Consider the following 27,393-nt stretch of genomic DNA (forward strand, 5'->3'; position numbering starts at 1 on the left):
AAAAGCATAATATATCAACAAATTGTTAAATATGGATCAAGGACATTTTTTCTCAATAATCCCTGATTTGATCAATTCCAGATATGTTTCTCTTGTATTCTGGTAATCACCCGGATACAGATTTAGCAACAAACTCTAATTATATGGATGTTAAGCAATGATTCTGAAAAGCTAGAGTTACGCTATGGAGAGCTTCACAAGTAGAAGCCAGTGTGCTCAATCAATTAAATTATCGTAAGAGAAAAAGAATCCAGTGAAGGAAGGGAATTCATAAGTGAGGCTGATCATTAGTACAATTGAACAGTCACCTCGGGTGTAGTCTGTGGCCCCGTTCCAAATGTAGATTGATGGATGGATTTTGTTCGGCTGAGCGCGGCCCATTTTGAACTGCTGATAAATCTCAGAATGTTACAGGCTAAGAGCAAAGGCAACCTCTGTAGCACTGTCCTAGCTACCCAGTCTTGGGGTTCCAAGGAAAGGTACTTCTCCAATGCCTCCAGCTGCAGTTGTGCAGTGTTGGTTGGAACAGTATGTAGCTGCCCACAATAATTGGAAGTGGAATGGGAGGATAGTAAGCCTGGGAAGATTTGTGATTTGTTGCATGACCCAAAGATGTTTAGCATCCTCAGAACTGGTGTCTTTCCACATGACAGATTCATGTCAGTCGGCCACAGAGAAGAGGGATGGCCACTGGGCCAAAGTGGACTCCAAAGGCTAGAAGGAGAAATCCCCACTAGCCTCTTTGGCAATGATATGATGAAAAGAGCCAAGAATTTGATGTCCAACCTGATGGGGTACTGCCTCCCTCCCCACTGACTGTTTAGCAGGCTTTCTATTCTGATCTACTTAAAAATATTAGGGAAAACATTCTAACTATAAGGATAGTTAAATTCTGAAACCGGCTTCCAAGTGAGGTTGTGGAATCCCCATCGTTTTTAAGAACAGGCTAGGCAAACACCTGCCAGGGATAGTATAGGTGTACTTGGTCCTGCCTCAGTGCCAGGGGCCTGATTACATGACCTCTCAACATCTCTTCCAGCCCTACACTTCAATGAGGCTATAGGGTAGCTGCGTTAAGAGCCTGATCAAAGCCCACTGAAATCAATAGGAGTCTTTTCATTGATTTTAATAGGCTTTGGATCAAGCCCTAAGAGCAGTACTGAGTCCTATCAGATACATGTTGTGTCTATATCTCTGCTGACCTGGGCCATAAAAGAACTGCTGTCCTGGTGGTGAAATGCTCTGTCTCCCATTACCAGTGTCCGCAGCCAGCAAATTATAGATTCATTGAGTTTAAGGTCAGAAGTGACAGTCAGATCATCTAGTCCGGTCTCTTGTATGACACAGGCCATTACATTTCAGCCAGTTACTTCTGTACTCAGCCTAACAGCTTGTGTTTGGTTTCAGCATATCTTCCAGGAAGACATCCAGTCTCGGGGTACATCTACACTACAGGATTATTCCAATTTTACATAAACTGGTTTTGTAAAACAGATTGTATAAAGTCGAGTGCACGCGGCCACACTAAGCACATTAATTCGGTGGCGTGTGTCCATGGTCCGAGGCTAGTGTCGTTTTCTGGAGTGTTGCACTGTGGGTAGCTATCCCGTAGCTATCCTATAGTTCCCGCAGTCTCCCCCGCCCATTGGAATTCTGGGTTGAGATCCCAATGCATGATGGTGCAAAAATACTGTCGCAGGTGATTCTGGGTAAATGTCGTCACTCATTCCTTCCTCCGTGAAAGCAACGGCAGACAATCATTTCGCGCTCTTTTTCCCTGGATTGCCCTGGCAGACGCCATAGCACAGCAACCATGGAGCCTGTTCAGCGTTTTTTAACTGTCACCATATGTGCACTGGATGCCGCTGACAGAGGCGGTACTGCAGCGCTACACAGCAGCATTCATTTGCCTTTGCAAGATAGCAGAGACGGTTATCAGTCGTTCTGTACCGTCTGCTGCGCCATTGTAAATTGGCAATGAGATGATGGTTATCAGTCGTTCTGTACCATCTGCTGCTGTCATGGGTGCCCCTGGCTGAGGTCGGCCGGGGGCGCAAAGATAAAAATGGGAATGACCCCCCGGGTCATTCCCTCCTTTATGGTTTATCTAAAAATAGAGTCAGTCCTGCCTAGAATATGGGGCAAGTGTACTAGAGAACCAGTGTACCAGAGAGCACAGCCATTCTGTGTCAGATCCCGCAGACATGATGAGCTGCATGCCATTCTAGGGGGTGCCCCTGCAACAACCTCACCCGTTGCTTCCCTGCTCCCCCCACCCTCTTGGGCTACCATTGCAGTGTCCCCCCCATTTGTGTGATGAAGTAATAAAGAATGCAGGAATAAGAAACACTGACTTGTTAGTGAGATAAAATGAGGGGGAGGCAGCCTCCAGCTACTATGATAGTCCAGGCAGGACATTAAATGGTGCAGGGGAGAGGAGCATAGCATCCCGCTGCTATGATAGTCCAGGCAGTACAGAATCTTTTCTTTAGATATGAAAGGAGTGGGCTGATGGAGCTCAGCCCCCAGTTGCTATGATGAAGACAGTTACCAGCCGTTCTGTACCATCTACTGGGAATGACCGGGAGTCATTCCTATTTTTACCCAGGCACCCCCAGCCAACCTCTCCTGAGGCCAGCCAGGAGCACTCACGGGCTGATGATGGCGATGGATAGCAGTCATATTATACCATCTGCCACCGAGGACGGGAGGGGAGAGGGTGCTGCTGTTCATTGCCCCAGCACTGTGTCTACCAGCAGCATGCAGTAGACATAGGGTGACATATAAAAAAAGTCAAGAAACGATTTTTTTCCCTTTTCTTTCACAGGAGGGCGGGGGGATAAATTGACGAGCTATACCCTGAACCACTCCGGACAATGTGTTTGACCCTACAGGCATTTGGAGCTCGGCCAATAATGCAAATACTTTTCGGAGACTGCGGGGACTGTGGGATAGCTGGAGTCCTCAGTACCCCCTCCCTCCCTCCATGAGCGTCCATTTGATTCTTTGGCTTTCCGTTACGCTTGTCACGCAGCACTATGCTGAGTCCCTGCTGTGGCCTCTGTCTGGAGATTTTTTCAAATGCTTTGGCATTTCGTCTTCTGGAACGGAGCTCTGATAGAACAGATTTGCCTCCCCATACAGCGATCAGATCCAGTATCTCCTGTATGGTCCACGCTGGAGCTCTTTCTGGATTTGGGACTTCATCGCCACCCGTGCTGATCAGAGCTCCACGCCGGGCAAACAGGAAATGAAATTCAAAAGTTCGCGGGGCTTTTCCTATCTACCTGGCCACTGCATCCGAGTTCAGATTGCTGTCCAGAGCGGTCACAATGGAGACCAATACCGTCGATTTGCAGCCACACTAACCCTAATCCGATAGGGTAATACCAATTTCAGCACTACTCCTCTCATCAGGGAGAAGTACAGAAACCGGTTTAAAGATCCCTTTATATCGATATAAAGGGCCTCGCTGTGTGGACGGGTGCAGCGTTAAATTGGTTTAACGCCACTAAAATCAGTATAAACGCGTAGTGTAGACCAGGCCTCAATTTGAAGACTTCAGGAGAAGGAGAATCCACCACTAACCTGTGGAACAAACTACCAAAGGAAAGCACCCTCACTGTTAAAAATATGTGCCTGATTTCTAATTTGAATTTTTCTGGCTTCAGCTTCCAGCCTTTGGTTCTTGTTACGCATTCCTCTCATAGATTAAAGAGCCCATAAGTTTCAGGTATTCACTCCCCGTAAAGGTACCTATACATTGTAATCAAATCCCCTCTCAATCTTCTTTTTGATAAACTAAAAGGATTGAGCTCTCTAAGTTTCTCAGTGTAAGGCATTTTCTCTAGCTCTCAAATCATTTTTGCAACTCTTTTCTGCACCCTCACTAAATTTTCAACATCTGTTTGAAAACGTGGACATCAGAGCTGGATGCAATAGTCCAGCATCACTCACACCAGCACCATACACAGAGATAAAACTACCTTCCTGCTGCTACCCACTACTCCCCTGTTTATAGAGCCAAAGATTGCATTCATCCTTTTTGCCACAGCACCACACTGGCAGCTCACACTGTCCACTATGATTCCAGATCCTTTTCAGAGTCGTGTTTTCCAGGATACAGCCTCCTCACTCTGCAGGCATGGCCTGTATTTCTTGTAGATGTATTAAAACACATTTCATTTAAATGGGCTCAGCTTATCAAGTGATCCAGCTCACCCTCCATGACTGCCTTGTCATCATTCCTTATCATTCCTTACCAATCTTTATATCATCTGCACATTTTATCAGCAGTGATTTTATATTTATTTCCAGGTCATTGATGAAAATGTTGAATAGCATTAGATCTAATATCAATCCCCACAGAACCCCACTAGAAACACTTCCGTGCAATGATGATTGCCCAGTTTTTGAATTAGCATCTGTTAAATATATTAAGAACTGGCTTTATACATATTGCACAGTTCCTAATTTTTTTTATTTAGAATGGTGTGTCGTACTAAGTCAAATGCCTTGCAAAAGTAAGTATATTACATCTACGTGGTTACCTTTATTACCTAAACATGTAATCTCCTCACACAATGAAATCAGGATTGTTTGACAAGACCTATTTTCCATATAATCATGTTGACTGGACTTAATTATTTTCCTGTCCTTTATCAACTGAATCCCACATCAAGCCCCTAAATGATCATTTCTGGAGGAAAACTGCACATGCCCAGGACCGTGAAAAACACATGCAAGAAAAAGCCTTTGTAAATGACTGAGACAGGGACTTTTCAGCTTGGAAAAGAGATGACTAAGGGGGCATATGATTGAGGTCTATAAAATCATGACAGGTGTGAAGAAAGTAAATAAGGAAGTGTTATTTACTCTTCCTCATGTCACAAGAACTAGGTGTCACCAAATGAAATGAATAGGCAGCAGGTTTAAAACAAACAAAAGGAAGTATTTCTTCACACAATGCACAGACAACCTGTGGAACTCTTTGCCAGAGAATGTTGTGAAGGCCAAGACTATAACAGGGTTCAAAAGAGAACTAGATAAAATCATGACGGATAGGTCCATCAATGGCTATTAGCCAGGATGGGCAAGCAGGTGTCCCTAGCCTCTGTTTGCCAGAAGCTGGGAATGGGTGATGGGGTGGATCACTTGATGATTCCCTGTTCGGTTCATTCCCTCTGGGGCACCTGACATTGGCCATTGTCAGAAGACAGGATACTGGGCTAGATGGACGTTTGGTCTGACCTAGTATGGCCGTTCTTTGGTTCTTATGAGAGACATGCCCAGGTAGAAGAGAAAGGCAGAGGAGACAGACTGCAGCTATGGGAGCACCCAGAGAAGAGACCTAGGTGCTGGGCTGATGCATCAGGTAAGTATGTGGGGGTTGGGAGGAGGAGTATTTGAGTCGTCCTACAAAGTCTCAAGCACAAATCAGACATTAATAGTGAATTGCTCACGTGAGGCCTTACGACAGGCAGGGATTGATTTTGACCTGCACAATAGCACCAATGCCTATGGCTTTGCAGAACAGAAGCTGGGAATGCCATGGATGGCTTTTTCGCCTTTTGGATGGACAGCTAATTAAGAATGTAGGTCTCACTGATGTGTTCCATTATGCATGGCCTTAGAATCCCAGCTCATTTTCATTCTAGGCTCGTTTCACAAAGGAAGATGTGTAATTTAAGATGTAAATTATTTAAATTCATTTTTAATGTTTACTATTCTTGAAATGGCAACTGAAAAGCAATAGAATGTGGAACACAATCATGCTCTTAAACTGTTCATGTATTTTTTCCTGTATAATTTGTTTCTGGTTTTATTTAGTTTAGAATATTATGGCAGACTTCACATACAAACACTGTGGGCCAAAATTCAGCCCATCTGTTAGCAGAAACAAACTGCATGCTGAAATTTGAAGACTCCTGTCGTGTTTCTCAGCAATAAATTGTCTGAGAGGGAAAGTCACTGGTCAGTCAGTCAAAAGGAATGCTATGCCATTGTGTACGCCCTGGAAAAGCTACGCCCATATGTTTGGGGACGGTGGTTCCAGCTACAAACTGACCATGCTGCACTAAAGTGGCTTCATACTGCCAAGGGGAACAACAAGAAACTTCTTCATTGGAGTTTAGCTCTCCAAGATTTTGATTTTGAAATTCAGCACATCTCAGCAGCTTCTAACAAAGTAGCGGATGCACTCTCCCAGGAGAGTTTCCCAGAATCCAGTAGTTAAAAAGTGTTCTTAAAATGTAGAAGTCTGTTAGTTATATACTTAGTGGTATATGTAAAGGTGCATGTGTTGTACTAATCTGTTTATTTTAAAGTTCTAGGAGGAAATCGCTGCCAGTGAGCTTCCCCACTGTCTGCAATTTGGGGGGCGTGTCATAAACAGATAGCTAAGGGTTAATGTCTCTTTCACCTGGAAAGAAGTAACCTGAAACACCTGACCAGAGGACCAATCAGGAAACAAGACTTTTTCAAATCTGGGTGGAGGGAAGTTTGTGTGTGAGTCGTTTGTTCTTGGTCTTGTGCCTGTCTCTCTCTCGGCTATGAGAGGATTTCTGTTTCCTGCTTTTCTAATCTTCTGTTTCCCAGTTGTAAGTACAAAAAAGATAAGACAGTGATTTATATGTTTTTTTTCTTTTGTATTTACATGGTATAGTTGCTGGAATGTTTGGAATTGTATTCTTTTTTACAAGGCTGTTTATTCATATTTCTTTTAAGCAATTGACCCTGTATTTGTCACCTTAATACAGAGAGACCATTTTTATGTATTTTTCTTTCTTTTTATATAAAGCTTTCTTTTTAAGACCTGTTGGAGTTTTTCTTTAGTGGGGAACTCCAGGGAATTGAGTCTGTGCTCACCAGGGAATTGGTGGGAGGAAGAAGTCAGGGGGAAATCTGTGTGTGTTAGATTTACTAGCCTGACTTTGCATACCCTCTGGGTGAAGAGGGAAGTACTTCTGTTTCCAGGACTGGAAATAGAGAGGGTGGAATCCCTCTGTTTAGATTCATGGAGCTTGCTTCTGTGTATCTCTCCGGGAACACCTGGAGGGGGGAAGGGAAAAGGTTTATTTCCCTTTGTTGTGAGACTCAAGGGATTTGGGTCTTGGGGTCCCCAGGGAAGGTTTTTGGGGGGACCAGAGTGCCCCAAAACACTAATTTTTTGGGTGGTGGCAGCTTTACCAGGTCCAAGCTGGTAACTAAGCTTGGAGGTTTTCATGCTAACCCCCATATTTTGGACGCTAAGGTCCAAATCTGGGACTAGGTTATGACAAAACTGCATGCTGAAATGTGAAGACTACAGTTGCGAATACCTTCTTTTTCCAGAGTTGTATAAAAATATCCTGGGCAACGTCCTACGTATATTTTACATACAATACCACGAACGAGACAAGTCTTTAAAATAATACACATACATACACAGTGCATGTAGATATATCACATAAACAAAGCCATTGGTATAGAAAGAGACAGACTGAGCATTACAGTGAGAATCTATTGCCCTAGAGGCTGGAATAGTCATTGACACTGAAATCAGAGACCTGATTTCCAGACTCTGGATAGGCATGCTCTTGCAAATGTAATGCTTTGACTCTGGTAGGCACTGAACCCTGGACCTCTGGATTTATATGGGTGAACCTCTACATCAGCTAAGAGACTCCGCTCACAGGCTCTACAGACAAATGTGTACATGGTACAGCCATTAGATGGTGATAGAGAGCCCCACTATGTAAGCAAGGGTCTTCTACTTTGGGATTGATTTCATGGGGACACTGCCAGACATATCTCTTTGATTGCGTGCGTCGATTCATAGATTCCGGGACCACTGTGATCATCTAGCCTGACCTCCTCTATAATACAGGCCACAGAACTTCCCCAAAATAATTCCTAGAGGAAATCTTATAGAAAAAAATCCAGTCTTGATTTATAGATTGCCCTTGATGGAGAATCCACCAGAACCCTTGGTAAATTTTTCCAGTGGTTAGTTACACTCATTGTTAAAAATGTATGCCTTATTTCCCGTCTGAATTTGTCTAGCTTGTGTGAGATCCAGAATTAATCCTGGGGTTTCTGGCTGTTATGCGACCCCTGTGCACGTATAACCCATGTCTGACCGCACCGAGGGCAAAAACTAGTCCACAGCCTATAAATATCTCACCTAACTTTTTATTATGTAAATTCCAACTACATCACAACTTTGTTTCTGAACGTGTCCAGATTTCATAAGGGAAATGTCAGTATTCCAAAGATAGTTTCATTACACTAGCAACAGTGTCATCGAGGGAGATTCTGCTCTCGATTAGCCAAGCATAACTGAGAGCAGAATCAGGCCATGGCCTGCCTTTTTTTGCTGTGTAATATTGCTGGCGTTGATCCCAGATCAGAGCAAAAAACAAGTGTCTGACTTTAATCAGTCAGTGTTACTTGGCAATGCAAGAAGTCTTTATACATACATATATATATATTTGTCCTAGCAATGAAAGAGTATTGGACTTTATTTCCAGGAGATAAGGGAATATCTTTTCACTCATGCATAGCTAATGAGGGAATCACTATTTTCTGCAAGCACAGTAAATACCAAATCCTTGGTCTGGTTATTATTGCCAACTTCATTTTTACAACTTCCCATTTTAAAAAATGTTTCTTAATTGATTTTGTAAATCTATTTTCCACTGGCACTTAAATGCCCATGCAGTGAGAATACACATACATGCATGAAAAAAAAATAAACCAAGGTTACAATATTAGAAAATACAGGTCCGTTGTAAATACCATTTTAACAAAGTTTAGTCAAAAGAAAGTCCCACGCTTTCATAAGACCACTTTCACAGCGAAACAAGATCAGATTAATTACTGGTGTAAGTGGGTGCAGTTCTGCTGTTGTCATTCCACTTATACCAGCAGTGCAGCAGATTTGGTCCTCGGAGTGTTAGTTACATACATGATTGTTCCATTACCACTGAGCCTCAGTACCGGTGTCTGCGAGCCAACCACACATAAGGGGGAACAGAGTAAAAAACAGTAACCACCAGATTCACCAGTACACATCAGCTTCTCTACATTGCCTTGGTGATGCAAAGCAGCTGTGAACCCTGCTTAGCTGGCCGGATTTGTTTTGGCACAGCAGCGCAAAGCAACTGGAGCGAGCCTGTGAATCTATCCCTAGTTTTGGGATTGTTAGTCAGTCCTTGAAAATAATAATGCAATCTTTGTAACAATATCTTCCACTCATACAGTGCCTTTCATGAAAAAGGCTTCCAAAGCATTAGATAAACTAAGACACAGACAACACAAAGATCTTTTTAACCTGGGGTAAGACACAGCAACTGTTAGGTGGCGAGAAACACTGCAGAAAAGAATACAGCAGCAGGCAAAAACTGCTCTGTGCATTGGAAACTAAATGAGAGCCGGTTTCACTAGGTTTCTGAGTAAAGAATCAGTAAAAACTGAGCGAGGACCTCAAGGTTTGTCCCACATAATTACCCCAAGTTGAAATTTGGCCAGGATATGCAGTTAACAGCTCTAGTCTAATGAAAAGTGTCATGGGATCTTTAATGACCTCAAGGGATGGGGACATCAATTTTATCTCTCAGCAACACCACGCTGGGAAAGAACGCCAGGCACTAAATCATTAACCCCATTTCATGCAGCATCTAGCTGGCTCTTTGGAGGCTCCTCAAACAACTCTGCCTGAGCTTGCTCAGCTTGTGATGTCTGACAGGATCGCAGCTCAAGATATGAAGGGAAAAAATACAGACCATAAATCACATCCATCAGTTGCCTAAAACACAGGAGTGTAAAAGAGTCAACTTAGTTAAAAACAACAAAGGACCAAATCCTGAAAGGCGCTGAGCACCAGCTGAATGTAGACAACTCCCATGGGCTTGGAGCACAATTGCAGGTGCTCAGCATCTGTCAGGATTGGGCTCCAGAGGAACGTGGTCAGTCAGGGCACATGTAGGAGAAAAACCATGCACAGAGAAAAATTTGGACGAAAACACCCTAATTCCCCAACACACACCCGACCACCCCCAAAATTAAACACTTGATATTTTGAAACCACTCACTGTTGTAGCTGCGGTTTCCGCTAGGCTCTGCCAGTGTGATGCTGTGCTCAACCAGACCTCCAGAGGTGGCCATTCCTGACAGTTAATGGGAAAAGAAAGGGGAGCAGGGGGGAAGAGTGGACATGGGAGAGCAAAAGATGGTAAAAGAAGGGAAAGGTGCATCTGTCACTGAACTCTATCACCTTCATTTTTCACATACACTGGGGATACTTGGGCCAGACCCAAAGCCCACTGATGTCAATGGGAAAACTGCTATTGGCTTTAAACAGGCTTCATTTCAGGTCCTGCGAGAGTAAAGCAGGATAATAACAGCTAAGCAGCCTTTTCATGCAAATACAGGCTGTCTAAGGGCTTTGGTGAAATCAGCCCAAGGAGGAGTTTCTTTGTGTTCCATGTCTGCATTGTGGTTATACAGAAAGATCGTTTGAAAAAAAAAATTCCCAGTGGAAATTTCAATTTAAAATGATGGGGGAAAAAAATCATCAAAAATTTCCATGGAAAATTTCAACCTTATGTCCAAAAAAAAAAAAAAAAAAGATTTTTTTTTGGTTTTTGATCTAAAAGTTTTTGATTTTTGATAAAATGCCAAAAATTTCTGAAGCAAGAAGAAACTTTCCACAAATTTTTTCATGTAACTGAAAATTCACTTTCCCACTGAAAAACAGTTGTGATGGAATTTTTTTTAAAGAGCCCTAGTAATATGTTTCATGGTCCATGTAAGTGTGGACCATGAAAAGGGTCAGATTCTGCACTAATTTTATACTATACAACCTGACTGAGCTGTATGACTAGATGTAAAGGCCAGCATGGAATTTCATCAAGGTGGTCTTTGTTTACAATCCATACCAGTCTTTAGTGTCAACATGATGCAACATGAATATTAATGAGACTGTATATCATATCAATCATGTGGAAAGAGACTGTAAACAGAAAAACAAAATGGAGCATTTAATTAACTTGCAGGCTTAAAAATCACCACAGAGGCTAGAGGTTTTTTGTTTTGTTTTGGAAAAATCCAGTCCTCTGTGCTGTAGAGCTTCTAAAAACCACAGGGGTGATGAATTTAAGGATGTATCTGAGATGCAATTCACTCCAGTGCGGAGCCAGCACAAAACCAAGATAGCACTTAACTTCTACTGAAGTCCAACATCGAGCACTTAAATGGCACCTAAGTGGTGTGCTACTGTTACAATAATTCAATATTTATATTGTGGTTATAATAATACCTAACTGTTCATCAATAGATATCAAAGTGCTTTACCAAAGAGGTCAGTATCATTATCCCCATTTGACAGATGAGGAAACAGAGGCACATAGTTGAAGTGAATTACCCAGCAAGCTAGTGGCAAAACCAGAAATAGAACCCAGGTCTCCTGAGTCCCAATCAAGTGCTCTAGCTACTAGAGCACACTGGCGGTGCCTTGCCAATTGTGCTCGATGCTGTACAAACATTAGTAACTGACAGCCCCTCCCTCAAAGGGCTCGCAATCTAGAATAGGCCTGGTGCAGGCTCTCTGCACAGAAGGAAATTTCACTCAGATGAATAGATTCATGCCATTTATTTTTCTTTCACTCAAACCTGATTTAATTAAGGGGAGGTATACATTTTTGTATGGGTGACAAATACTCATTTTATTTTTCTCCTGGAGAACAATCCTTTCTTCATTCTCTTCTTTCAGAAGCATTCCCTATGCAACATCTTTCCTCCTTCACTAGAGTTAGAGGGTGAGGTACAGAAGCTAAAGGCCCAGAGCTGCCATTGCATGCAGATCTGTCACCAAAGGCAGCTGAAAGACCCACAGTACTAAGCATCATGCATAATGAATCTAGGTCCGACCTACTGTCCTATCCAAAGAACTCAACCGCTTCCTTGCTGACAATTTTATACCTTCTAGTGCTCAGGAATGTAGCAATTAGTGAAACACGGAAATGAATCAGAATGATCAGCAGCAGATACTATTAGATAACAATGCACCCACAACTCATTAAATTACTTTGAAAATGTAGGGTGTGCCATAACCTATAGGAATGTTTCAAGAGCTCATTACCAGACTGCTTGAAGAAAAAAAAATCTAACTCTGGCTGCAATGGATACTATATTTTCACATCTCTGCACAAGCATGCAGTAAAACTGAGTAAACAGAAGGTGCATGTAAGAGTGATTCAAATACATATTCAGATTAGATCATGTCTGGACAAATGCAGGTGCTCAAGGGGGACTGAAAGGGTACAAGGATTCTATCTTATGCCAACGTGCGGGAGATGGGCAGAGTCTTTGGCAATATTCTCTGCCAGCACCCTCTCGAGTGCAAGCTACTTCTAAGGGGGTAGTGAAGGGACAGCTAAACCACATAGGTGAGCACACGCTTTCCTTCGAGGGATTTCTACTGCGGGGTTACAACCCTTCATCATCAATTTTGGAGATGTGACTGACTCAGTGTATTGGGATCCTGCTTTCACAATGAACAGAGATGATCATTGCTATGCTGATGATAATCAACCTATCTTGCTGCAGCAGCAGATTATTATAGTTCTTGCCGTTATTTACTTTTATCCTGTCTGTTGGATATTATTCAATGGGGGGCCTGCTACCCGGCTTTGGAATATTATTCTTTCTCTGACACAGTTATATCACTATTTCAGGTGTTGCTAGGAATATGGATTCTGTTCTTGAGACAGATATTCCTCCTAGCATGATATAACATCTGTAGCTGGAGCATCTTTCTGTCACCTAAGAAATTGTTGCAATACTTGTATGACAGGTACTATATAAATCTATATTTTATTGTAAATATCTCCTCCATGTGGATGTCTTTATCTAATATTGAGGCAGTAATCCATGCTCTGCTCCATTATAATCCAGGGTCCCAGATATATGACTTGTAGAGAATGCTCAGGATAAAGTTCTTAGTGACTCTAGGGATCTTAAAATTGCCTTTTTAAAATGCAAAGGCCTTCCTCAGTTCAGCCTGGTTGTCCTCGTAACATTCCCATGCCCTGTATTATGAATCTTGTCTGCAGGTCAAATAAAGCTGGCTTTTTAGTCTTCCCTCACTAGCAGTGATTAAACTTTGGGGTTAAAGCTTTAGTTGTTATGTCCCTTGGATTTCAAGTTGCCTTCTTGCACTTGTTAGGAATACAGGCTGTTAAATCAAAGATCAAATTGGTCTAGTCCATTTCATTCCAGCCTACTTGAATTGAGGACTATATTACAAGCCTGATTTTCTTAAACACATGTACACTCAAAAACATCCGTGCCTATTTTTTAATATTCCCAGATGGCTATTTATGCATCTAATTGTCCATGATTCCATAATAATGGTAATACACATACAAATCAGAAACATAATGGCACATACCTTTCTGTGCATGCAATATTCAAAAGCAGGCTCTGTATGTACTACAGTACTATGTATTGTCAAGCAGCTTGATGCACACAGAAAGAAAGGGTCAAATATGTAGTTAGCTGTTGGGTTTTTTCTTCTGCAAACTGTCTGCTCAGAGGTCAAACTCAAATGAAGGCATTGGCTCACAAACAAATGAGATTCAGCCACGTGATGGGAACCGTTGCAACAGGAGCTAACACAGATCTTGATCCTGCTGTCCTTGCACTTTTTTTTTTAATTGGAGATATACCTCCTAGGATATATCTCCTAGAACTGCAAGGGACCTTCAAAGGTCATTGAGTCCAGCCCCTTGTCTTCACTAGCAGGACCAAGTACTAATTTTTGCCCCAGATCCCTAAGTGGCCCCCCTACATTCAGAACTCCCAAGCACTCCCATTCTATTGTCTAAGAGGCCAGGAGACAAACGTTATGACACCATTTAAAAATCATTCTTGGTCTTGCAGTTGACGTGAGAGAGTGGGTTACCATGAGAAACCTATAGGCGTTCAGACAGATCAAGTGACACAGGCAAGATAGACTGAAAAGACCCAGGTTTTTCATGACCAATAAAACAGTACAGAAGCTTAATCTCTGGCTTCTGATGCCAAGACTGGAAAAGCATTTCAGAGTCCGATGTTTATTTATCATGTCAACTCAGCATGCCATTTCCAGAGTTCATAATGTACACACCAAACGTATGCATAAAATACAGCTTCCTAAATTGATATTTGCTAGGGGAAGATACAACACAAATAAAGATCCAGTTAGTGAACATGTATCTGTAGTGCACAGCTGCCTAAACTAGGAAAAAATACTGAGTGGTTTGCTTTCCACATACAGTACTATTTTGTCTCACATGAAGTTATGCATTAGGGTCCCATGCAACCCTTACTCAGGCAAAAGTCCCTACTGAGTTCAATGGGGAGCGTTGCCTGTCTAATGATTACAGGATCAGGACCAGGGTTTCAGTCTGGGGGCAGATGGTGACCCTTGCCATAAGACTGGGCAGCAGTGGACAGGGAACCATGGACCCCCTAACTCCCCTTGTGTTCACTACCTGGATGCTCATCACAGGGGGAGGGGGAGAACAGCCTCTATGGGAGATGCTTTTCCCGTCCCATTCAGGTGGGCAAGAAGTGAGTCAAACAAAGACTTTATCCTTCTAATGCATTGGCCAGCACAGCTGAGCTGACACAGCAGGGGAAGCAACCTGAGCCAAATTTAGGGTTGGTGCAGATTACTATGCCCACCCTGTAGCAGATTAAGACCCTCCATCACGCGAGCCCCAGGGCAGTTCACCTGCCAACTGCCTTTTCTCAGGGCCGGAAGCAATCACCATCCCACTCCCGTGCTAGTAAGTCATTTTTTATAATAGAATAAAATCGGTTTCCATAATGTTCTGAAGTTGCCGCTTTGATTATTCAAACTCTCCATAAATAATATTAAAATATATACTGTATTTAATAAGTCGATTGGCTTATACATTCCTTTTAATTACTTTTCCACTTGTATTCTCTCTTTGTAATGGCCACTGTAAACACAGATATAAAATCACATCCCACACTGGAAAGCATTACACATTGCACTGACTCGAGATGAGACATTTTAAACAGTTTGTATCATTTTAATGTTTGTATTGCAAATTTCATTCTGAAAAACAATTCTCCCCCTAACGCACAGAATTAGGTAAAGATGTTCAACACAGCTACCAACAGGCAATGTTTATACATCAGAGATTACCTCTGTCCAGAGTTTACAATAATGAGAGCCAGAGTCTGCAAAATTCAGAGCCCCTAATTCAGTAAAAAGTACCTAAGCACTCACCTAACTTGAAGCATAGAGATAGTCTCATTGACTTGAGTTGGGCTACCCATGAGTTTAAAGTACCTTGCTGATCTGGGGCCTGAATTCTTAAAACTCCACTGACATCCACAAGAACTGAAAGCACTGAGCACTTTGCAAATTCAGAATTTGATCCAGCAAGGGGCTGAATATACCAATTACAATCCATCAGAGCACTTAAGGATGTGCTCTCGTCCATAAGTAGTCCCATCCAAACCCGGCACCTAGCAGCACCAAGCCCTCAGGCTCTCAAGCTGAGGCTTGGAGAGCTGCATATAATATATATTGCAGAAGAGGCGCAGAACAGACATTAATAATTATTATTAGTAGTATTACCATGGCACATAGGAGTCCTATTCATGGATCAGAACCCCATAGTGCCAGGCGCTGTACAAATCCAGAACAAAAAGCCAGTCTGTGCTTACAGTCTAAGTAAAAGATGAGACGCAACCCATGGATATAGACAGAGTACAAGGAAACAATGCGACAATGTCGGTCAGCATGATGTCCAGTGGTTCCAGCACACCAGCAACAGACACTGGCAAGTTTTTTGGGGGCCCAGATGGAAAAGTAGAGTTTTAAGGAGAGTTTTGAAGGAGGATAATGCATTATTTTTGTGAACATTTGCAGGGAACTCCTCCCAAGTGTCAGAAGCAGCATGGGAGAAAGCACAAATTTGCTTGATTGAAAATTTAACAAGTGGGTGATGGAGGCTGACATCCTGGGTCAATCAAAGGGGGGAAACGGACATTTCAGTAGCGAATTAGAGATGATAGGTAGGGTGAGGACAGGCTGGGAATGGACCAATAATTTATGCGTGATGTGATACAGAAAGGAAGCCAGTGGAAGGATGACAATGTCAAAGTGCTAGTCTAGGAAAATGCTTCTGCAAAGATCATTCGGAGCAGATATGCACAAGACAAGGCTGTATCTGTCAAGGCCAGAGACAAGGAAGTTGCAGTAAACAAGATGCGACATGATGAGAGTTTTAGCTGAATAGATGGCTAGGAAAGGCCATACACTAGACACTGTGCAGAAAGAATCATCAAGATTTAGAGATAGCTTGAAGGTGAGGACCTAGAGAGAGGTCCAGGACAAAGATGACACCCAGGTTACGGGGCTGAACAACAGGCAGGATGGTGGTGTTGTTTACAGCAGTTGAGATAGGAGGTAGCAGAGAACACTTGGGTCGGGGGGAGGGGAGGGTTATGATCTCTATTTCCCCTTGCTGCACTTGAGTTGATGGCTAGACTTCCATTAGATGTCAGAGACCAGACGAAATTTTAATATGGACAGAAGGAGACAAATCTGGAGTAGACAGGTAGATCTGTGAGCCATCAGCACAGAGATGGTAGCTGAATTTGTGTTTGTGAATTAGATTACCAAGAGAGAAGGTGTAAAGGGAAAAGAGAAGGGGACAAGGACAGAGTCCTGAAAAACCCACACAATGTTGAAGAGAGGACAAGGAAGATCCTCCAAAGGACACACTAGAGGAGTGACAAGAGAGGTAGGCAGAGAACCAGGAGAGGACAGAGCCAAGGGAGGACATGATTCCAAGAAGAGCATTGTCAGCTTTGCTGAGGGCAGACAGCAGGTCAAGGAGGATGAGGATGGAGTAAAGGTTCTGAACTTTGGCTAGGAAAAGCTCACTAGAAGACCTCGGTGAGAGCAGCTTCAGTGGAGTTCAAGGGACAGATGCCAGAGTGGAGGTGGGGCATGGTGGAGTTGAAGGAGAGGAACTCCAGACAGAGACTGTAGACAGAGCATTCAACAAGACAGAGAGCACTATTCAAATTCATGTCTGAGGAAAAAAAGACCATGACGTTTTTTGAACTTAAAAGCCTTCTTAGGCAGAAAAAGCAAGAAAGGGGAGCACTGCTGACAACAGCAAATAAAGTAACGTGAAGGGCACCAGCTGCCTCCATTTTAGCAAAAAGCCTCTTTTGAAAGGACTACAGAGTAGAAATAAGGGTCAGTAAAAGGAAGTGACATGAAAGCCAATAAAGCTAAACCTTGGCAAAATGAAAGAGTGTCGCTTATTTCACTCTACGGTATGCGCATATGATTAGAGTCTTCATTACACATTAATAGCCATCAGGAAGCCTGGAATTATCATTCATTAAATACAGAAAGTCTATTTTATATTATACACAAACATAAGCACTCATACAGGGGCGGCTACAGGCACGGGGGGCCAAGTGCGTGCCTGGGGCGGCAAGCCATGGGGGGTGCTCTGCCGGTCGCCGTGAGGGCAGCAGGCAGGTTGCCTTCGGCAGCATGCCTGCGGAGGGTCCACTGCCGTGCTGCCAAATCCACGGGATCGGGGACCTCCCGCAAGCAAGCCGCCAAAGGCAACCTGCCTGCCGTGCTTGGGGCGGCAAAATACCTAGAGCTGCCCCTGCACTCATACATGTGTGGCTGTATATAAACACATATCTGTAACATGCATGTGGGCATACAATACATCCAAACACACACATACAGTTTTTAATACCATATCAATCCATTCAGATCCACGTATGTGCACTCAGATATATTTACTGCTCATGGGCTCAATCTACAGCCCACTGAAGTCAATAAAATGTTTCCATTGATTTCAGTAGGTGTTAGATCATGTCCTTACATCCTAATTCAAGAAAGGACCAAAGCACATTCTGAACTCCACCTCTTGAGTATATGATTAAGTGCTTTTCTGAATCTGGGGCTAAATGACAACATATTAAGGAGGCATCAGTAGAGTCAACAAGGGATTTAAGCATATGCTTAAAGTTATACACACGTTTAGGTGTTTTGCTGAATGCAGGCCAGAGGCTGCATACTTAGGTATGTTTTAGGCCAAAGTGAAAATCCTCATTCTAAAATCAAAACATCAGTATTGGAAACCACTTAGATTTTCATTTACCAATTAAAAGAAGCAGCAGACATTTAAAGTAAGCTTCGGACACATCCATTATAGAATAACCAAAAGGTGAAACTGATAACTTTATTCGTTCATTTAAACACCACAGTACCCATTGCCTTTGGCCCAAATCCTGAAATCAGAACCTAAGTGTACCTCTGTGTCCATGCAAATCACTATTGCAGGCTGGCATTTTCTGGCTTAAGTGAGGAGCCTCATGGCAAGGGTGACAGAAGGTATTTGAAATTCTTCTTCATAAAGACCCATACGAATGGTATTATCTCAAACGCTTACCTAACTCACCAAAATTATTAATTTTTATTTGAACTACATTTCTAAAAGGCAATAATAATGGAACATGCATTTACAAAGAGAAAAAAAAGTTTTTTTGTTAAAATTCCTCAATTTGAGAGATCAACGTGTGTCTAATTTTTCATATCTTTGAACAGCCTAAAACGACAGACTGCCCATAATCTGTTTTAAATCTCAGTACCAGAACATGACAATAGATAGCACCGTGGAGTGTCTTGGTTATCTCAAAGAGAATAATTTAATGCTAACCAATAGCAAAAGGGTGACCCAGTTTGGAGAGGCCTGGAGAGAGGTTACCTTACTGGTGATTTTAGCCATGTGCGGCTACATGCAGGCACAGTTAAAAGGCAGATTAATAGGCAGTCAGGTTGAGGGAAAAAGCCAAGGAATCCCACCGTGTAACATAAGGCATTCATCCTATTTTGCAAAGCACTTTACGAATTAACCTAGACTGTTCTTTTTCTCCCCAGTAGTAAGTTTCCTAAGGTTCACATTGTGCTTTGCAGGCCTAGTTTGTATTCTAAAACAGTACAGCTCATATAAATCTTAGTGTTGTTTTTATACTAGAGAGTGAGAGGGGGAAATGACAAGCGACCACCAAATCAATAGGTTGCATTGCACAGCACACAATAGTATGCTCATAATGCAGTACTTCTCATTTGCGCTGCCACTCGTTAATTTCCTTAACTTACACTTCATTGTCCTTTGTAATACGTTTACAATCAAAGAATGACAAATAAAGAGCCTGCTCCTGCTACCTTTCCAGTGATCAGTCCTTACTCATGGGACCTGTACCACTGACTCTAATGGGGATATTTGTGTAAGGGCTGCAGGATTACATACAGTAAGAGTGAAGACTGAGAACTGCCTTAGGAAATGTTTTCACAGAGACCCTTATGGCATCACATGGGGCTAACACAAAGAAGCCTCCCTGGTGCGCCAATCCTCACCATGTTCTCCCTTAGGCCATGGCTACACTAGACACATGACGGCAGCACTGCTGTAGGGCAGACACTTATGACAGCAATGTCGCTGAAGTAAATCCACCTCTCCAAGAGGCAGTAGCTAGATTAATGGAAGAACTCTTAAGCCAGCCCAACTTTGCCATGTAGACCAGCCTGAAGTTACACTTGCATTCATACACTTGCATTACACTTGTTTCCTGTTAACCATTTACCATACCTAAGAGCTCCACTGAATCAAATCTTACAGTTGCTCACATACTTGAGGGGTGTATTGATTCTAACTTAGATACTGTAACCAATAAAGTTACCCAAATTGATAATGGAGCAGAAACAGAGAACAGAACCTTGGTAATACCGAGACAAGGTTTTGGCTCTGGCAACAGAGGTGAAAGTACTAAATCACTAACAAGTGTCTTTATTGCATCCAAAAATAGGAACCGTAAAAAACTTCAGTAAAGCATCCAATATTCATGTAATGGTCACTGCACCTTTGGTAGAGTGGGATGGGTGAAAAGGGTCTCCTAATTCTGATTTGTGATTCATAAATTGTTTGAAAGAGTTTGATCCTCCTCTCTACCCATCAAAACATTTTAATGAAAGAATAAAATGAAAGAATGAACCTTGACTACAAAATCTTGACTTATGAGAATAGTTCTTACAAGTGCCATTGGTTCCTTTCTAAAACATGGAGGAATACATGAGACATCAAAAAGGAGAAAAGACCAATAGCTTCACTGAACATAAACAGGTTTAGATCCCATATTGTATATAGTCACAGCAGCCATCATATACATATTATGTTTCTAAAATCAGAATATAAATTAACCATATACAACATCTGCAGATGGTACTAATATCTGCCCAGAACAACAATGTCATTGTTACCAAGGCATACATGCATGTATCTAATCTATGTATTCACATGTGAAGAAGCAGAAGGAGACTATAACTAGGAAAAAAGTGAACAAAAGAGGTGTTAAGCCATGTTTTAATTATGTGGCCAGCTCATACTTGAAGCAATTAACTTTATAGCACATGGAGCTACAACAGCAAGTCCACAGTTGTGATTGTGAGACAGTTTCCATTCGAACCCTCATTTTAAATTACCCTCTTCTAAACTTTGGCAAGAAAGTTCCTTGCAGCTGGAATTTTTATGTGCTTAGTCATAAACCAGGGGATAATTATGGGGGAACTTTCAGGATAATTTAGGCAACAGAAACCCATAAAAGCTAACAGTTATGCACAGACTCAAACTAAATATTTAAGCAGCATAAAAATTTATAAACATGGGCAAATCTAAAAAATGCCATAAATAAAATCACTATTTGCATAAATTCCAAAGCTAAGACAGTTAAATGACTGTTTTGTAATCATTAGAATGTGTCCAAGAGTTTGATCAGTCTAATAATCATTGCTGTAGTGATTCAAGTTTGCATTACAAGAATAACACTTCCTCTGGCATTATTAAGAAAAAACTGCATGTAAAGCCACTAATGTTTCTTTATTTCAAACACTGGTAGTTACAGCATTTCCAAATTTAGGGTCAAATTACACCTTTGGAGAATTTGAGCATATACTTAGGAGTCCCATGTTTTACTGCACTGCAGAAGACATCAATTTACATTGCACCATACTTCTTGTGTAATCATCATGTATTGTACATTATAGATTTGTGCAACGTCCTTCTTTCTGAACTTAATCAATGCAACCTTGCCCCTCTCATATCCACACAGAATGCTGCTGCAAAGATCATTTTACTAGCCCATCTGTTTCACCAGGTCTCCCCTCTCTCTTTGCATCCTTCCACAGGTTTGATCCCCGTTCTCTTATTGCATTGTACATAAGCTATACTTCCAAGGTCCTTCATGGCCTGTCCCCACTCTATTTATCTCTCATTCACTATCAAGCAGTCCACTCCCTCCATCATGCCATGATGCTAGCCTCCACTGCACCGTGGTGCTGTCTCTGATATTGCCTCTCACTTGTCAAAAACAGATGGTTAAGGGTTAATGTCTCTTTTACCTGTAAAGGGTTAACAAGCTCAGTGAACCTGGCTAACACCTGACCAAAGGACCAATCGGGGGACAAGATACTTTCAAATCTTGGTAGAGGGAAGTCTTTGTTTGTGCTTTTTGTTTTGTTCTTTGTTTTCTCTTGGAGCTAAGAGGGGCCAGACGTGCAACCAGATCTTTCTCCAATCTTTCTAGAACAGTCTCTCATGTTCAAAACAGTAAGTACTAGATAGAAGGCGGATTAGTCTTTATGGTTGTTTTCTTTATTTGCAAATGTGTATTTTGCTGGAAGGATATTTTACCTCTGTTTGCTATAACTTGTAACTTAGGCTAGGGGGGATGGAGTCCCTCTAGTCTATGTATAAGCTTAGACCCTGTAAACATTTTTCATCTTGATTTTACAGAGATAATTTTTACTTTTTTCTTTCTTTAATTAAAAGCTTTCTTTTTTAAGAACCTGATTGATTTTTTTCCTTGTTTAAGACCCAAGGGGATTGGGTCTGAACTCACCAGGGGATTGGTGGGGGAAAAGGAGGTGGGGGGAAGGTTAATTCCTCTCTGTTTTAGGATCCAAGGAGTTTGGATCAGTGTATCTCTCAGGGTAACCCAGGGAGGGGAAGTCTGAGAGGAGGGAAAGGAGGTTTATTTCCCTTTGTTTTAAGACCCAAGGGGTTTCGGTCTTGGGTCCCCCAGGGAAGATTTTGGGGAGACAGAGAGTGTACCAGACACTGGAATTTCTGGTTGGTGGCAGCACTATCAGATCTAAGCTTGGAATTAAGCTTAGAAGGGTACATGCAGGTCTCCACTTTCTGGACGCTAAAGTTCAAAGTGGGAATAATACCTTGACACATCTGCAGAGCTATCTTATTATCCATGTTCAAACCGTCCTTTTCTGTGATGCCTACAAAAAACTGGGCCCAAATTAGCCAGCTGGTGTGCTGATACCAGAACCTGTCACGCTGACCAATACTGTCTCGCTGTTTGCTTGTGTGCCTTGTATCTGTCTGCATCCATCTGTTCTCTTGTCTCAGACTGCAAGCTCTTTGGGGCAGGACTGTCTTTTTGTTCTGTGTTTGTATGGTGCCTCTCACAATGGGGTCCTGGTCCATTTTGATGGCTCCCAAGTGCCACATAATACATTATCATAGAATCATAGAATATCAGGGTTGGAAGGGACCTCAGGAGATCATCTAGTCCAACTCCCTGCTCAAAGCAGGACCAATCCCCAGACAGATTTTTGCCTCAGATCCCTAAGTGCCCCCCTCAAGGCTTGAGTTCACAACCCTGGGTTTAGCAGACCAAACTCAAACCACTGAGCTATCCCCATTCAGCTTCACACTGACCCTTTCTATCGCCCTCTAGAAATTCAGCATGCAGCCTTTTTCCCTTTGCAATTGTATTGTACTATACTCTACTAAGTCAGATTTTCAAAAGCCTTTTTCTCTGTCCATATCTTTTAAATGTGAAAATCCAGAGCTATCTTGGGACGCCCACTCTATGGTGGACAGCTTTAAATAGGAATCATTTATCTTTTCAATGCATTGACTTTAGCATGAAAAATTACTTTTTTTTTAAAAATCACTTAAAATGGAGTATCAGTGTGGTAAGGTGTTTTAAAGTTGCCCACTGTTGCAGAAATTGTTGAATTATTTCTCACAGTACACTGACAATTTTTCTACTATGTGTCAGTGGCACTGATGGACATTTTGTACTTCTAAATGTGGGGGTCACATCGCAGCTCAGCAGCTCCAAAGCACAGGCAGTACATTAAATTTCATCACTCTTCACTTGTAGGTAAGTGATATGACAGACACATACCTAGATATCAATTTTAAGTCTATTGTGCTAATGGTTTGCAAGATAAAAGCATCTGTAAACTGCAATTTTATGCGGAACTCATGATCCCAGCCTATCATACAGCGATGGGAGTCGCTGCATAATAAAGATGAATGCAACCCAGTGTTGCTCGGAAAGACCGTTAACTAAATGAAGAAAGCACTTCAGTGACTGTGGAATTTGTACTAGTGCCAAATGTAACTTCCCCTTGCAACTCAAGAGATGCCAAATTTGGGCAGTTGCCCAGGGAAGAAGAGAAAAACCAAGGCTGCATGAACTATTATTTCTCAGTGACTATAAGATCATGGTTATAAATTCCAAATCCAGTCTTGATTTTAAGTCTTTTACATGTGCTGTTCCACCTGGTTTAACCCATCTTTTCTTTATTATAGGAATTTAATTGCTATTCAGCCTGTATTAACCTTATTATGATAACCCTGGAGTTAGGGAATATATCACATCATATTCACTCCTAATTTCAACACAATGCCACACTAAGTGAATGGGAGGGTAATGCACATATTGAGAGGAAAGGAATGCAAAACAAGAGGGTACATTAGTTTTTCATGGTCCACAAGGTGCCACCAGTTGAAAGCTCAAACAAATTGGAGGCATTTGCGTTAAGCTCCTACAGATCTACGCATTTCTGGAAGAATCGCTAACTCAATGAATTCCACCAACACACGGAGTTGCATGTATGTCTCTTATCACGGTTCTCACCTCCACTTGCACTTTTTATCACAGTAAGACTTTCACAGGCACTCAGAAATTGCACTTGCAAATGGCACTGCCAGCTTTCATGAGACGAAGATGGACTCTGCTCATTCAGAACACTGAGTGGATGTATTTACTCCATCTCAAATAGAAACCTGACCCATATCCTGTGTGACACACAGGACAGAAAACAGGAGTGATCCTCTCTACGCACAGGTACATTAGGCTACTATGAAAGGACAGAGGCCTGACCACCAGTATATTCTCTCCTCATTCTGTGGTCACAAAGGAAGAGCTTGCCATTCGTAGTGGGTTCCTAATGTGGGCATTCAAATTGTCACTCTGAGGAAGCAGCAACAAGCTTTGGAAAACCTGAATTTAGGCCATCTAGAGATTGTTACAATGAAAGCTTTGGAAAGAACCTACGTTTGGTGGCCATATAGGGATAGCCAAATTGAAACACTCTCCAACATTCAACATTTCAACAAATACACAATACACCAGATGAGGCAGCAGCGATTCTTGAGAGAGGCTGAGGATACTATAGCAGCATGTGGATTTCAAGGGACATTTCCAGGACCTGGCTGTGATGGACTCCTACCCAAAATGGCCAGAGGTATTTATCAGCACATACCAAACAAGTACTATGCACTTATGTCCAGATCCTCTGCTGATGTAAACTGTCCTAGCTGGAATGGAGCTGATTAACACCAGCTGAGGAGTTGGCTCTTACAAGAACTGGTATCCAAAAGCAGACCACCAGTGATAATGGTCCACAATTTACTTCATCAGAGTTGAGGAATTTATGTTAAATAGAATCACAGACCCAACAACTGCCCCCCACTATCTACACTACAATGGCACAACTGAGCTGTTTGTTCAAATGTTAAAGGGCAACTTGCATCCCATGAAGTCAGAAAGGGGCACTCAGAAAGAAACTGCTCATCATCTTACTTATTAATGGAAACATTAGATACAGAACAGAACAGCCCTCCAGGCACCATCGGTTTTACTTTTTGGACTAAACTTTCTCGAGTGGATCTCCTAACACCGGAATTTTGAGGAATCTTTTATAATAAGCATGTAACAGAAGCTGGCAGAAGACAACATGCTATCTTATGTAAACTGATACAGACTAAAGAGTTTGGCAGCAGCCTTCCACGAAGACAAATATGGGAGCTAGGTACCACTCAGTCACAGATAAAAAGTGTTATATACAATAAAAGATCACTGCCTATCATGCTGACCAGCTTTGACTCATTGTTAACTTGTGCTCTCCCTGCCTGTCTGTATCCATCTGTTGTCTCCTGTCTCATATTTAGATTGCAAGTTTCTTGGTGTAGGGACCATCTTTCTGTTCGGTGTCTGTACAGCTCTTAGCACAGTGGGGTCCTGGTCCGTAACTAATGCTACAGCAATACAAATAAGATGATCAAAGGTGACAAAATTGCACGTGGCAAACTACTCTCTAATTCTAATCAACTAGTAACAGAGACTCTTATTACCACCACCAACACCACTGACTGAGTTACAACAAACAAATGACTCCTGCAGGCTCTCTTGCTTGTGAAGAAGCAGGGCAAACACTAACTCAAAAGCTAACTGTGGATACCACAGTTCAGTAGGGCCAGGAAATTGCACCTGAGGAATCAATAAAAGATCATCCAGGGACTCTTTCAAAACCATTTTTCTCAATTAGAGGTGGACATTTATCTATCTACCCTAAAGATTACTAGTTAAACGATTTATATTGTACCTATAGTGCCGTTTATTTAGAGCATGCATGTGAAGTAATGTTTTTAAAGCATTACACAGCATTTGTTCATGATACCTGGTCAGTGGCCCACTTGTGGTTAAAGTTATGTTTGTGGCTTAAATGCTTTGCTGGGTGGGCCTCAGTATACTACAATGCAGGCACAAAAATACACCCAGATCCTGGAATCCACAGGCTCAAGCAGGCACCTGGGACAGATAACCTCCCCATGCTACCTACTGGATTCCAAAGGTACCTCACTGTCTCCGTTACCAATCAACTTGGGCTGACCTTTCACACATCACTCCTCTCCACTGGCAGTTTGACCAAGATTGAAGCAACTCTTGTGCTCCACCCTTGGTGCTGAGATCAATTGCAAGCAGACAGCCAGTGCACGACCCACCAGATTGCATGGTCAGCATAATGCATTTTTTCCCCAAGGTAATACCCCTTTTTCCTCCCTGGATGAGACCATATGCTGTTTTCTTCACTACTGTGAATAGGAATGCATTCCTAGCTGTCTGCATTTGTGCAGCTGCACTTTTCTGTAGAATAACGTGCCCTAGGTTTTTGGACATACATTTGAACCTCAGAAGGTAATTTCACCCTCTTCCAGCACCAGCCTGTTGATTCACCAACCAGGTACGCCACTGTCATTTGCGTCAAGAATGGCTACTAAACAATTGCTTGATCTCAGCTGCTCAGAGCATCGCCTATTCTGTTCCAAGACTGCTTTGAAATGGGCTTTTAACATTTGTGACTTCCATTCTAAAACGCTTCTATTAGTTGATCAAAAGGTTTTCTTGACCCCCTTTGAAGACTCTGGAGCTGTGACTGACTATTGTCTTCTAATTAGAGTCAAAGCTGTCCCAAACGGGCTCTGTTTTCCAAAGAGAGTTAAGTGTCTCAACAGCGAATAACTGAGTCATACAGTGGGTTATTGATAACTTTATAGAGAGCACCATGAAGTACTGTCACCCCCTGCGAGGTCACAAATGCTAGCTGATGAGATTGTGTTCGCTTTATCGTTTCCTTGCTGCAAGCACCAACAAAGAACGTAATAGCTTTTTTAAAACCCTGTGTTTGCGTTAACTGATAATGTCTTCTGGATGGAATGACTTTTCACTCTAATGTCTTAATAACAGCTTAAGAGCCTCAAAAATGCATCATATTGATATACAACATGTTAGTCTCTTCACATATTTGATTTTTCTAAATACTTTCCAAATATTGCAAAAAATGATAAAAGCCCTGCATACAGCATCCCACGGGTTCAGTTCCAAACTATGCAAAATGCTTAGAAACCAATGCCCAGGAAGTCCCCTCCCAGTTTTCAGGACTGCGTAGCTAAGTTATTAAAAAGAACAGCAACTTCAAATTTACCTCCGTACTAGTGACTTTCAGCAATCACAAACACAAAAGAAAATGCCCATCATAGTCACAGTAAAGCATTGCACAGATGCGGTAGCGTTTGGCTTATTGCTTACTTGTTTAATTTTTATAATTAAAATATTGAATTTAGGGTAAAATTTTCAGATGTGCCTACGTGACTTTGGGAGACTAAGTCTCATTTTCACATGACTTTAGCAAATAAGAGCCTA

The 27,393-nt window shown here is 42.0% G+C and overlaps 1 protein-coding gene across 11 annotated transcripts in view; it reads right to left on the bottom strand.

Moving 5' to 3' along the window:
- MEGF11 (multiple EGF like domains 11) overlaps nucleotides 1–27,393 on the bottom strand; it is a 385,567-nt gene that overhangs the window by 166,665 nt on the left and 191,509 nt on the right. For 9 of the 11 annotated variants that reach the window (XM_050967531.1, XM_050967529.1, XM_050967526.1 and 6 more), the window contains exon 7: nucleotides 10,074–10,148. The exons of the other annotated variants lie outside the window; for them this stretch is intronic. In XM_050967531.1, coding sequence (XP_050823488.1) covers nucleotides 10,074–10,148 — 75 coding nt within the window. The remainder of the gene's footprint in view (nucleotides 1–10,073; nucleotides 10,149–27,393) is intronic. 11 annotated transcript variants of the gene reach the window in all.

The sequence above is a fragment of the Gopherus flavomarginatus genome, chromosome 9 (genome assembly GCF_025201925.1).
Source record: "Gopherus flavomarginatus isolate rGopFla2 chromosome 9, rGopFla2.mat.asm, whole genome shotgun sequence".
NCBI classification, from domain to species: domain Eukaryota; kingdom Metazoa; phylum Chordata; order Testudines; family Testudinidae; genus Gopherus; species Gopherus flavomarginatus.